Source organism: Eulemur rufifrons, chromosome 2 (genome assembly GCF_041146395.1).
Source record: "Eulemur rufifrons isolate Redbay chromosome 2, OSU_ERuf_1, whole genome shotgun sequence".
NCBI classification, from domain to species: domain Eukaryota; kingdom Metazoa; phylum Chordata; class Mammalia; order Primates; family Lemuridae; genus Eulemur; species Eulemur rufifrons.
The window spans coordinates 105,204,108-105,218,168 of record NC_090984.1 but is presented as its reverse complement, the minus strand read 5'-3'; the positions used below and the strand labels follow the sequence as shown (position 1 = coordinate 105,218,168).

Genomic DNA, 14,061 nt, shown 5'->3' with positions numbered 1-14,061 from the left:
CATTTTGCCGTAATGAGATGGGGGTCAGTGTAGGCAACGGTCCTTTATCTTCTCCTACTTTGTTTTATGGAAGTATCCACATTTTAAGTCAAGGAAGGAAATAGTTAGGGAAGGTTATAGATTCTTGTCAAACAAAACAGATGCCCTGACACATAAATTGTCACTGTTCCTGAAAGGCTCATAATTAAAAAATGAATCCGAGAGGATTTACTGTAAATTACACACAGAGAGAAAGAAATTAATAGGATGTCTTTTTTCCACCCAGCATTTACCATATAAAGAGAGAAGCTAATTGTTGCCCAGTTTTCCTTGACCTTCTATTTTGTAGGTGGTGAAAGGAGGTTGTCAAGAGTTTCGTGATAGCAATAGCAAGCACTTCATGCTAATCCTTTCTCTAGTCATATTCAATTTTTTCCCTATTGTATAAACACAGGTGAGTGTAACATAACACAGTTCCAGAAAGCCTAGCTGTGGGGTCAATAGGCAGATGTCACTTGCCAGTGACAGCAGCTTCCTACTAAGTACTGAGCAGATTAACTCCTCAACAATCGATTTCAATGGAGGGGAACTTAGAGTTGAAATAATAATTTTTAAAAATCTTTCTACCATAAGACATCCTCCTCCCTTCACAGAATCTCATTACATGAATAGATACTTCAACAAAGTTTCTTTGTCTTTTTCGAACATATTCATCCTAGTGATAATTCACACAGAAAATACTGCCTCATGGAAGTGTGAACCAAAACTCAAGAAATGTTAGCTAATTTTGGACAAACAATTGGTTGGGTTTTTTTTTGTTTTTTTTTTTTTTTTTTAATGATTCACTTATTGTCAAAACCTGTTTAACCCCCATGAGGCCCAGATGAGCAGGAAGACTTTAGGTTGAAAAGAAAGCAGCAAGAGAAAGAAGAGCCTCCGCTCCCTTGGCAGAACAGCAGATCATCCAAGCATATTGTGAAACAGTCAAACAACATGCTCAGCACCTGCCCAACTCTGTCTTGGTGCCCCTTACTTTCCTTACCTCAATTACCCACCCTAGGGCACAGACGCCTTCCTTTTGCCCAAGCTTTCTCCACCCAGCCCTGCCATCCCACACAGAAGAACCATACCCACTTACCCTCTTTCTCTCCAACTCTCCAACCAAAACCCAAATTCTATCGCAAGAGCTCACCTTAGCCTGGTGTGAGAAGGATCATAATAACACTGACTACTTAACTAACTAGTAATTGATTCAAGGACTTGCAGCAGAGTATGAGTTTAAGAAGATACCTATTTCCCTAAAGAGGTTTTACTGTGTGGGTATTTCAGGATGACACAGGAAGAGAAATGGGAAAGTTTGAGCATCTGAGGAGGGATAGCATGAAGCTCAGGGAAGTGTGATAAATGTGCAGCGTAGGTCCAAGGAATCCCACTTCTGCACATGTGGCAGACATGACTGGAGGAAGCCAGATCTCCTACCTGCCAGGTGTGCCCACTGCCCTCTCAGACCTTTCCAGTAGACACCTTGAAGTGATCGAGTGAGAGGCACTGAGAGCTGGCTGGCAAGATGGAGCCTGTTTGCCCCTCCTGCTCCGGGGACTGTTCTAGAGTTGGCACTCACCTCAGGCTCACATTCCCTGGTGTTCTTGGAAGAGCATTTTTTCTTCCCTCAAACAAGCTAACTTGGGGCTAGAAAAGAATTATTCCAATGACAGTGTTGATGCCGCTCAAAGCACTTTAGGAATTTCTGGAATTGCGTTCAGCACCGGTTTACAAAACACTAACGTTCTCTCTCTTTGTCTCTGCTCCTACCCACACACACACTGGCTAATTTCGACTTTACACTTTGTTTTTGACTAGCTTTACTAGCTTGATGACTCCCATGTAACCCCTTCCTGAAGCACATCTGCAGTCACATCCCTGTCCTGGAATTTATTCTGCTGCTGTGGTCTGAATGTGTCTCCTAAAATTCACGTGCTGCAAATTTAATCCCCAATGCAACAGTGTTGGGAGGTGTGGCCTTTTGGGAGGTGCTTAGGTCTTGAGGACTCTGATCTAACGAATGGATTAATGTCATCCTAAAAAGGGCTTGGAGGAGTGGGTTCGCTCTCTTCTGCCCTTCTGCTACGTGAAGACATGGAGTTCCGCAGCATTCATCTTAGCAGTAGAGACACGGCCCTCACCAGACACCAAACCGGCTCACACCTTGATCTCTGACTTTCCAGCCTCCAGAACTGTGACAAATAAATTTCTGTTCTTTATAAATTACCCACTCTCAAGTATTCTGTTTTAGCAACTCAAACAGAGTAAGACATCTCCTTTTCATGTCTGCCATCATTTTTCTTTTTTTCCCAGTGGGTTTCTCTTCTCCTAGGCAAACTGCAAGGTGAAATGGAATCTTTTTGCCTCCTGCTCAATCCTTTCCACTTTCGCTAACTGCCCCTAAGCTCTTTTCTTTTTGAGTAATGTTCTTTAATACAAGAAAACAAACCACTCAACAAACAAAAACACCTTTTACAGGTTATAAAAATCTTATATAAGTATTTTAATAGATATGTATGGCTTCATTTCCCTGATACACCTACTTAAATGTCCAAAACATGAGGCTGGTTTTGTAATCAACCCTTTCAGTCTTTTCCTTGGATTCCTTCATTCCGAGTGTGGTAAGGAACCTGCTCTGTTCAGTGTAGACAAAGAGATAATCCACTAGAAAGTAAAAATTGCTCCACATGACTAGACCAAGGAGGGGCTTTATGCTCAAGAGGACCATGAACATGTCAGTTTTGCTACAGAATCATGTGCATTTTCTACATTATAGGGTCCCTTTTTTTCTGAAAAGATCAGGTGATATCATTTCCTAATCCAAGCTTTAAAGAAAAATCTGTTGTGATTTCACAGAATGTTTAAGCAATTGGCAGCATCACTGGAATAGATCTACAGTACCTCAAGGGAGCTCTATATTTTTTTATATTTATATTATGATATAAAATTTTTGATATCTTTGCTTATATGAAGAAATATATTTAATAAAATGTCAAATTTAATGTGCATGCTTTTACAGAGTACACACACTAATGAATACAAGCAAATACACATTATTTGAACCCCAAAGTATGCTTAGAGACATTCACTTTTCAAAGACAGCAAAGAAATGACAGAACTTTATAATGCAATAATATACTGGAATGTTCTGGTTCCTCCTAGAAGTTCCCAGTACCTGCATATTAATGTTATAAAAACACTGCCAATTTCAAGTAAACAGAAAATAAGTAAAGCTCTCTCTTAAAAGTGGAGAAGCTCTACAAATCACAAATGGAGAGAGGAATGGATAAACTAGGAACACATTATCTGACTCAAAACGATGCTCATGGCTGTGCCAAATCATATTTTTCTTAGCAAGTCACACTGAACAAAAAAAGAAGATAAATCACTGTGCAAATGCAAGTGAGCTGGTAATAATAGCCTACTTATAGCTGCCATGAAATAGTCATTAAGTTATACGCAGCATAAATCTCACAGAGTTTTGTAAATTATGGTGGTTCTTAGAGGCCAAATAAAGACAAAGTGTACTAACTATGGCTGCCTTTTTCTCTTTGCTCCTTGGCATGGCTTTCTAAAATGTTTTAGCTCAGACTCATCACACCAGATGGTTCCTGAAGCATCTCAGGAAAACTTAAAAGTTCAGAACTCTGTTTAAGACCTCTGTTCTACATTTTGAAGATAAGCAGTTTTAATCAGTCTTTCTCTGGGATCCTAAGCAGAGTCTTGCCCTGATTTGGCTTATACTGGGGCCAGACAGGGTTCTTGTGCAAGCCTGGTCCTTAAGCTGCTCCATTTCCAAGGCATGCTGGCCTAGCAGGTGCTGGAGGTGGGCACGGCTGTGGGAGCCGAGCTTGCTGCTTGTAACTCCTGCCAACCTCCTCCAACTCCAGAGACCAGCAATGAAATTGAACCCTCTGCTTCTCTCTGCAGACCTGCACATTAGCAACACTCTGATTCAAAGATTCCCAGTCAATGCTCCTTTTCCTCCTCTTTTTGGAGGCTGGTAGTAGTAATCCCCAGTTGATCTTTTTCTTAACTGCTTTTCCCCCCTGCTATTTTAACCGAATTCTTACTGCTCCAAATTAAATCCATTCTTTCTAGCCTTGTCATTGCTAACTAATGAGAACAATTCCTCTCTTTGCTCTTGGTGGCTGCACTTTGGGTACTTATGGATGAGAATCATATCTTTCTTTAGCCTACTTTCTTAACTGCAGACTGCACAGGTGATAAAATGGGCTAATTGTTGCTATAAAAATATTTTCTATCCTCATAACGAAGTAATTTTTTCTCCCAAATCATTTTAATTTCTTAGACTTGCACTGTGTTCTTATGATCTACAGGGACTGAGGGTATAGTTCCTATTAGGCTCATGTGTACAAGGCCTAAAACAAAATGTTGAATACACAATATGCATGAATTACTCAACTCTTGGTCATTGTGTTGTTTCCTTTTTGCCCCACCCATTCTGACATTCTGGCCTCAGTTTTTATCACATGTTCTTTGCACCTCTACAGTGATGTTTGCAGCCAAGAACAGAGGTCACCGAAGTGCAGCCTGCAGCCTATTTTTGTAAATAAATTTTTATTGGAATATAGTCACATGCATTTAAAAAAAATCTATTGTCTATGGGTAGTTTCCCATTACAAAAGCAGAAAGGACTATCTCTCACAAAGACCATAAGACCTGCAATGCCCAAAATATTTACTATTTGTCCATTTACAGAAAGTTTGCCAAATACCAGCCTAGGAGATCCTTTACATTCCACTTGGCTTTGCCACTTGTGCCAGGTAAGATCCACACCAGGTAATTCACACCCAAGCAGTCTGCTAAATGTTTTGCTATCTGCCAAGCCACACAATTGGGAAGGGAGTCTGGAAGGAGAGAATTTCTTTTTCTCTTTAGGTACATGGGGCAGAAGACAGAGTTTTTAATCCCCCCTCTCCCCTCACAAGGCACTCTGTGAACCCGAGAGTTCACATCTGAAAGCAATTTTTATAAGCATGTGCACCCTTGTCATGCCTATCTAGAATATTCTGCTGCATTTATCTGACTCACCAACTCAGACCACCAGGAAGACAAGAGAATCCAGGCCAAGGCCCGGTACTCACTATGTGAAGCTGGAGGAAGTCGCCAAGTCCCGGAGCACTGTCGATGCGTACCAAGATGCCATCCTTCACAGTGGTGCTGAAGCCCACGGCAAGGCGGTCAGAGCGTGTGCTGGGCCTGTCATTGGCTGGCCAGGTGTAGAGGATGAGGCCACCGCTTTTCCCAAAGATGTACGTAGCGCCAGCTGCAAAAGCAAGGAGACAGGGAGGCATCAGGGCACTGTATTGTATACAGCCAGCTGTAGGCACACTGTTGAGATTCTGTACAGAACAGCTGCAGAGAGTAAACGTCCCCCATGTGACAGTAGCTGGTGACTGAGAGGGATGGCATCCATAGCCTCAGAAGGCAGCTATCACCCCTTATCAAAGACGCAGGCAAAATGAATGAAGGACAAAGTAAATATTAGTGAGAGTTGTTCTTCTTCTGTTCCTGCTGTCATAGTAGAGGGCAAACAGTGGGCTGTGTTTGAGAGCTTTGGTACGTTGTGACAAAAACTTTTTGGTCGTCCTTAACAGCAGGATTAATTTTCCAACTCAGCTAGGACAAGCACAAGATAGAAAACTAGTTCTCCACCTCTCAGCTATCCGAATATTCTGGTCCTTGGAGGCAGGAGCAGTGTCAGGCGTGCTCCACAAAATGACGGTAACAGAGAAGTCCAAAGATACTGTTTCTCCCATGCCTGTACCTCCTCCCACCCCCACGGAAAAGAGAGCAATAGCCTGAGAAAACCAAGTTATGTAACTAAAAGCATTTGCCTATTTTACTATTGTGTTGCTATAAATATGGTGACAAAAGTCATTCCCAGAAGTCTTTTAAAAATGAGCTTTTTTCCCCTTCCCTAGTGGTGTTATTTATCTGGCATTAAATAACAGTTTCCATTTCCTTTTCCAGACTAAATCTCAAGAAGAAGATGATATAAGAGACATAGAAGTAAAGCCCAGGATAATGAATTTTGAACATGAAACATGACAAGTGGTATCGTCAATTATGACTAGTGAGTTTATCAGTATGTCTACTATTTACTTGTGCTTTTTCTATTAGCAGTATGAACTCAGGGTTACTACAAATATGTTAAAGCCACTTAATAAGGAAACAGGAAGAAAAATAAAGTAAATATTTTACATTTCAGAAATTTTAAACAGTATATTTTAGGAAACAAGTTTTTAGATCTGAATTGGGGAAAATCACGTAGATTTGGTAGCTAGAATAAACTAAACAATTGCAGCCTCTATGGTTTTATGCATGTTACTATAGCAAATGCTTCCATATGTTATTCGTCTCAAAATTCAGAGAACATTTGGCATCAGATTTTCTTGTGTGTTTTCCAGTGAACATATTCCAGCCCTTGAAACTATTTAAAAGCAACATTGGACAACCATCCAGATAGCCTTAGCATTGACTAAAAATCTCAAGCACTGGTCCACATGTATTCTCAGAGCTAGTTTACAGAGAATATTGGGTGGAATTATGTTGAACGAAGAAGAAATGAGTTATTCATCTTGCTTAGAAATAATAAAGTAAACTCCTGGAAGGCTAGAATTAGGAGTATATGTCATATGTCATCCTTTCTAAAGCACTGAGCCACATTAAATTCTGTGGCATATAGAATCTAATTTGTCCTCTTTGAAAGGTCACTATGCTGGTTGCTCCAATTTGCTCAGTTTGTATATTGCATGTAGCATAACATTATTTTTCTTTTATGAATTTCTCAATCCTTAGGGGAAGCTCTCTGGAAAGTCCTCTACACTTATCATGAGAATTTGGGACTGTGGGACGCAAAGTTTATAATTAATTCTATGTACAAAACAATGTTTACTCCTCACTATCCACAAACACCCTCAAAGCTTCTTGAAATTGGAAATGTGGATCTAATGATTTACCCTTGATATCTCTCCATCTGTGAAGAATTTAAATAATTCCTCCGTAGATGATTACAAATGTCATCACCACTCCCTTTATTCTTTATTTGGAAATCTGAAGGTTGCTCAGTGATTAATGTATAGAATCACCAAAAATGCAAACCAGCCTGTGTGTGACATTTTGTGGCAAGTTATAAAATCTTACACCATTCTACTCTAAATATATAATGGATTCTTTGCAAAGACAAATTCATATCTATCAGGAAATAATCTTGTCACTACAAAAATAACAAGTCAAAAGTTGGTTGCAGCATATGCATGTTGATTTATAGTTTGCAAAGTATTTTCAAACTCATTAGCTGAATCTTCGCAATGCGTATGGGGTATTTTATTTGTTGACACTATTTTACAGATTTGGAAACAGAGGCTCAAATATCTGAATTAAGTGTCACCGCCTTCAAGTCTCTAGCCTGAGCCTTCTACCTCCCAAAGCTGTTGTTCACCACATACCAACGTAATTGCACCATAAACTATACTATTGAACTCTACCAATAGGACAAACTTGTCTGTCCTTAGGTCTTTTCTCATCTTCTCATAATACCAAAGCAGAATGTAAACAAAGCCATAGCCCCAAAACTGGTATGTTTTCAAAAGCCTGTCTGGCCATCTCACCATTCAAATGATTTCATAAATTATCTCCTCTACTTGTAGCTGTCACCCACTGCCCTGTCCAGTAATTTTCAGTGCTTCAATACAAAGGGGAAGAATATTTTACAAGAAAAATATACAACTTCTTATGTACAGTAGTTAGAAGGTCACAGTAGCTTTAATTAAACAAAGAACAAAATCTTACTGTGACAAGATGGAGTAAATAGATACAAAATCCACTTTTAAAATTATTTTTATTGCTTCTGTTGTTCTGAATTCACAATGTCACTATGTTAGATAATTCTAACTTTTTAGGTGAAAAGGGCATAAAAGATACAAAGTGCCTAGCATATTGCTTATTTTTCTATACAGAAGAAAAATATTAAAATATCTGTTATTGGTAAAGTATTTGTTGGCAAGAGTAAGTAAAGACCCTGAATGCTCTCATAGTCCAATGCTATGGTGTTTTAGAGGAAGTTGATCGATAATTATAATTTTATACTCTGATAATGTTATTTTTTTCTCTTTATTTTTCATGCTTTGCCATCTTACATGGTTTTTAAAGGTAACTATACATTTTCTGTTAATTTTAATATAAAATGCCTAGAGTCCTAAGGGGAACATGGAATTTTTTGCTTTATATTTTCAAATAAAAAAGTTCATTTTGTTATTTTAAATGTAGATTATAAATCAACTTTCTGAGAACATCCTAGGAACTATAAGGACCCTCTTTTATTTCATTTCTGAGCCATGTCATAGCACCTCACATGCTTTCTCCCCTGAGCCTAGCATTTCTTTTTTTTTTTTTTTTTTTTTAATTTTTTTTTTTATTTTTAGTTTTGGATTATAAAATTGGTTAGTACAGTTTTGTTTTTTTTTTTGTTTTTTTTTTCTAATTTCTTTTTTTTTTCAATTTAATTTTACAGAATCAAAGAGTCTAACAGTATATCTTGTTAGATACAGTATGTCCTCATAATGTATACATTATTTCTTGTACAATGATATGAAATAATATGGGAAATATTCATGATAAATTATTAAGTGAACAGTGCAAGTTAAAAACAACAGTTTCATATTTTTTCCCCACCCCCTCTTTCCCGAGTCAGCACCTTCAAGTGTTACCACTCCCCAAACGGTGCGCAATGCACTCATTGTGTAGGCATACCCCCATCCCCTCCCCCACCCCCCACCTCAGTCTGATGTCCAATTGGTGTCGTTCCCAGATTTGTATTTAGGTGATGATCAGGGAAACCAATTTTCTGGTGAGTACATGTGATGCTTGTTTTTCCATTCTTGGGATACTTCACTTAATATAATGGGTTCCAACTCTCTCCAGGAGAACCATAGAGATGTCGTATCTTCATCATTCCTTATAGCTGAGTAATATTCCATGGTATACATATACCACAGTTTACTAATCCAATCATGTATTGATGGGCATTTGGGTTGTTTCCACATCTTTGCTATTGTGAATTGTGCTGCTATAAACATTCGGGTACATGTGTCTTTGTTACAGAATGACCTTTTTTCCTTTGGGTATATGCCCAGTAATGGGATTGCTGGGTCAAATGGCAGGTCTACTTGAATCTGCTTAAGATACTTCCATAATGCTTTCCACAGGGGTTGCACTAGTTTGCAGTCCCACCAGCAGTGTATGAGTGTTCCTGTCTCTCCACACCCACGCCAACATGTGTTGTTTTGGGTTTTTTTGATAAAGGCCATTCTCACTGGGGTTAAGTGATATCTCATTGTGGTTTTGATTTGCATTTCCCTGATGATTAGAGATGTTGAACACTTTTTCATATGTTTGTTAGCCATTTTTATATCTTCTTTTGAAAAATTTCTATTCATGTCCTTTGCCCATTTTTTGATAGGGTTGCTTGATTTTTTCTTGCTGATTTTCCTGAGTTCTAAATAGATTCTTGTTATCAGTCCTTTATCTGATGTGTAGTATGCAAAAATTTTTTCCCATTCTGTAGGTGGTCTGTTTATTCTCTGGACTGTTTCTTTGGCTGTGCAGAAGCTTTTTAATTTAATCATGTGCCATTCATTTATTTTTGTTGCTGCTGTGATTGCCTTGGGGGTCTTCTTCATAAATTCTTTGCCTAGGCCAATGTCGGTAAGAGTCTTTCTTACATTTTCTTCTAGAATTCTGATTGTATCACGCCTAAGGTTTAAGTCTGTTATCCACCGTGATTTGATTTTTGTGAGAGGTGAAAGTTGTGGGTCCTGTTTCAGTCTTCTACAAGTGGCTAACCAATTCTCCCAGCACCATTTATTGAATAGGGATTCTTGTCCCCAGAGTATATTCTTTCCCGCTTTGTCAAAAATTAGGTGACTATATGAGGATGGTTCTATATTTGGATTTTCTGTTGTGTTCCACTGGTCTGTGTCCCTGCACTTGTGCCAATACCAGGCTGTTTTAAGAACCACGGCCTTGTAGTATAGTTTGAGGTCTGGCAAATTAATACCTCCCATTTTGTTTTTGTTGCTTAAAATTGCTTTTGCTATACGGGGTCTTCTTTGATTCCATACAAAGTGTATAATTATTTTCTCTATGTCTGTAAAGAATGATGTTGGTAATTTAATAGGGATTGCATTGAATCTGTAGATCACTTTGGGTAGTATAGACATTTTAACAATGTTGATTCTTCCGATCCACGAGCATGGTATATTTTTCCATCTATTTGCAAGTTCTACTATTTCTTTTCTCAGTGTTTCATAGTTTTCCTTATAGAGGTCCTTTACCTCTTTAGTTAGATATATACCTAGATATTTTATTTTCTTTGTTGCTATTTTGAAGGGTATTGAGTCTTTAATCTGGTTTTCCGATTGACTGTTATTGGCATATATAAATGCCTCTGATTTGTGTATATTAATTTTGTAGCCTGAGACTTTGCTGTATTCATTAATCAATTCCAGGAGTCTCTTGGTTGAATCCTGGGGGTTTTCCAGATATAACATCATATCATCAGCAAAAAGTGAGAGTTTGATCTCTTCCTTCCCTATTTGGACTCCCTTGATTCTGCTCTCTTGCCTGATAGCTCTCGCAAGAACTTCCAATACTATGTTGAAAAGTAATGGAGACAATGGGCAGCCCTGTCTGGTTCCAGTTCTAAGTGGGAGTGCTTTCAGTTTTTCCCCATTCAGTATGATGTTGGCTGTGGGTTTGTCATATATGAGCCTAGCATTTCTGATTGCCGGTTTCTCATTGTGTTCAGTATGCTGGTGCTAAGATCATATCACTTATATTAACAATCAGAACCATGTAAATTTCTTCCTTGCTAGCAAATGCTGATCAATTCCACTGAAGAAAAAGACGCAGTGGCATCATACTGGCCATTTAATACACAGGATTTGCATGTTTGCAAGCAGCTAAGGTTACTTTGCTGAGTTCCAGCTAACACAGTATTTCAGGAGTGAAATCTCCACACAGTCACCACTCATAGAGTTTAAGTAGAGACACCTGAACTTCAAATAGCCAGTAAGTATGAAGTTTTTAAAATTCACAACCCACAAATAATGGGTTTGGCTTATTGTTTTCATAACAATAAACTACTTACTGTGATGGAACTGCTGGTGATAATGGCAGAGCTGGATCTAAGGGTACAAATAGGTGAGTTTGGATTTGTGTTCTGTGTGTGTGTGTGTGTGTGTGTGTGTTGGAGGGAGAAGGTTGGCAAGATTTAATAGGGTCAAATAGGCTTCAATGCAGTCATAAAGGAGACCTGGGGAGCAGTTTAATGTACTTATACAATAAGGTGATTAAGGAGATGATCTATGATTTCTCCAAGAGAAAGAATGAAGGATAGAAATTTTGCTAGTTCACATTTTGCCAGGATTCTTAAAATTTTGGTGCATTTTACTGCTTATTTTACTAGAATATAATTGCTGATGGCAGTTCAACTTTTCCTTATCTAAGGTCACTTGGATAATTATTGGTATTGTTGTTTTGACTTATAAGCCCCGTGACCTTGCCTTTATGGCATTCTTTCTATTTCTAGTCCCATAACCAAATAGCATATTAGTGTTTTGGGAGATTATCAACAGGAATAGAATTACGTTCTTGTTTGAGATTCACCTTAGATATAAAAATAATATATCTACATATGCGTATGTATATATACATACAAATGTGCATATATATGTGTGTGTATGTGTGCATGTGTGAAAAATAAGGTGAGTTTAATTAGAAAATACAATAGACTACCTGGAATTCATTTATTATTTTCCTCGTCAACTAATTATAGATAAAATGGTTTAAGAAAAGTACTGAAATACAATGTGGGTGGTATATATCTGTTTTTTTAAAAAAGCAAACCAGTCTCCCCTGAAATAATTTTCTATTGGTGTTAAAATGGAACAAGTTTTGGAAACATCTCTCAGGGAAAGTCTCAGAGAGTTAAATTTAAAGAGAACTGCAAAACTTACTCATGGACAAGTATAGCAGTAGAATAATAGATTAAGTAATAAAATAAGAATAATACTTAATGTGTAAACCACACGGTAGGGATGAGAAACAAGATATCATACTCCTACTCTGGTGCTATCTGAACATTGCCTGAGAACTTAGAATAAAATCTCATAACAGTAAGGTATATATCTGCCTTCCTCTATTATTTCAGGTTCCTTTTCCATATTTCTATTTTATTACTCTTTCATCAAGCTTATCCACATTTGTGTTCTTATTATTATAAATCAGCAAATCCTTTTGGAAAATAAATGGACTATCAAAGACATAAAATATCTTCTACCAGTAGACATGGTTATTGCTATTTATCTTTTATTCTTATCAATTACTATATAGCTTACAAAACCAAAATGGAAAGACTTGTACTTTTAAAACTGAAGAATATCTCTTCAATCAAACAGACATACAAATTTAGGTCAAGGATCTTGTAATGACTGATGGCCCAAAGAATAGTTTCTCAGTTTCTTTTACTTAGTTTGTGCCTTGGTTTTCCTCCACCCCCATCTCCCCAGCTGTTTGGGGAGTGCATCATGTTCTATTTTTCATAATAGTAGGACCTTATGTTTCCATGGCATTGAATGGTTTTCATATTGCTTTCTTTGGGAGTGTCTCATTTGATGCCTCTTCTTTCAACACTCACTGAAGTGTTAATGGAAAATATTTTTGTTACTATTTTAAGAAAAAAGTAAATGGAGGCTAAAGAGATTAAATGACTTGATCTGTTCCTAAGTGGTGGAGCTGAGAATAGAATCTGATCCTTCCTTTCTCAACTCTGCTCTCTTCTCCCCAAATCACGCTGCCCTTTTGTCTAACTCAAATGTGTGTGTGTGTGTGTGTGTGTGTGTGTATTTCCATTATGACAATGGTATTCCTAATATTCTCACTTTTTACATTTACTTGTGTATCTGAGAAGGGATGACGATGATGATGGAAAGAAAGAAGATAGCTTTCTAACACATGGCCAAAATAAAAAACAAAAAGCAAGTTGAAAACCCAATCCTGACGCAATGGAAGTGGCAATATAGGGTACTCATTTTATCTTATTTAAATGATAGTGGTTTTATACAAGGTTGTTGTCTTGTGAAGTGTATAAAGCAAGGTCAGATGATGTTCTGCTCATGATTAATTATACCACACTTGGACAACTCTAAATTCTGAAGGGGGAACTCCACAATGAGGTGTATGTCGGAGATTACCTGACAGCCAACTTAATTTAACTTTCATAACCACACTAGTTTCGTACATAACAAAACAAAGTAAGTTCTAGGAAATTGCACAGTACTTATATTTAAGAAAATAAATATTAAGTTTTATTGGCAAATAAAATAAAAATCCAGAATTCTTCTGTACTATGAGCTAGAGGACAGGGCTGTTTAATTTTTTTATCAACACTGTGAATACTTAGGAAATAAGTATTGTTGAATTAATCAATGAAAGCTGGCTCACCTGTACTTAACATATCTCCATTCAGGCATGGCGTAAAATGGGGATAAAGAAATAAGAAACTACAATGCCCATTAATCCATCTCAGCTTTTTGTCATTTCATCTCAATGTGGAAATATTTTATAAATGTTCATCAATTAGAGTTCACAACATCTCTTATGATGGAACAGAACACAGCTTTCAATTTATAAAAGAAACCTAACCACCAAGACATTTGAATGATTTTTCCCTGGTGAATTTTTGGCAGGCTCAGATAAGAATATCACACCCATTTTTAGTCAAATTGTTTTATGTTACCTTTCAGTTCCTAAATCACACTGAAAATTGTTTTTGTAAAAATAAATAAATAAATACATCTCAGATTCAACCTAACAGGGATATACAGTAGAAAAGAATTATGACACATTTAAGAATAGCCCACATTATTCTATTTTACAGGGCTTCAACTAAAAGCAAAGACCATAAATATATATACATATATATATATATTTATCCTTAGGCAAAATATAAGA

General features: G+C 37.4%; 1 protein-coding gene across 12 annotated transcripts in view; it reads right to left on the bottom strand.

Annotated features, from left to right (window-relative positions):
* Nucleotides 1-14,061, bottom strand: part of NRXN3 (neurexin 3) — a 1,493,796-nt gene that overhangs the window by 359,599 nt on the left and 1,120,136 nt on the right. For all 12 annotated transcript variants that reach the window (XM_069465175.1, XM_069465177.1, XM_069465179.1 and 9 more), the window contains one exon: nucleotides 5,130-5,311. In XM_069465175.1, coding sequence (XP_069321276.1) covers nucleotides 5,130-5,311 — 182 coding nt within the window. The remainder of the gene's footprint in view (nucleotides 1-5,129; nucleotides 5,312-14,061) is intronic.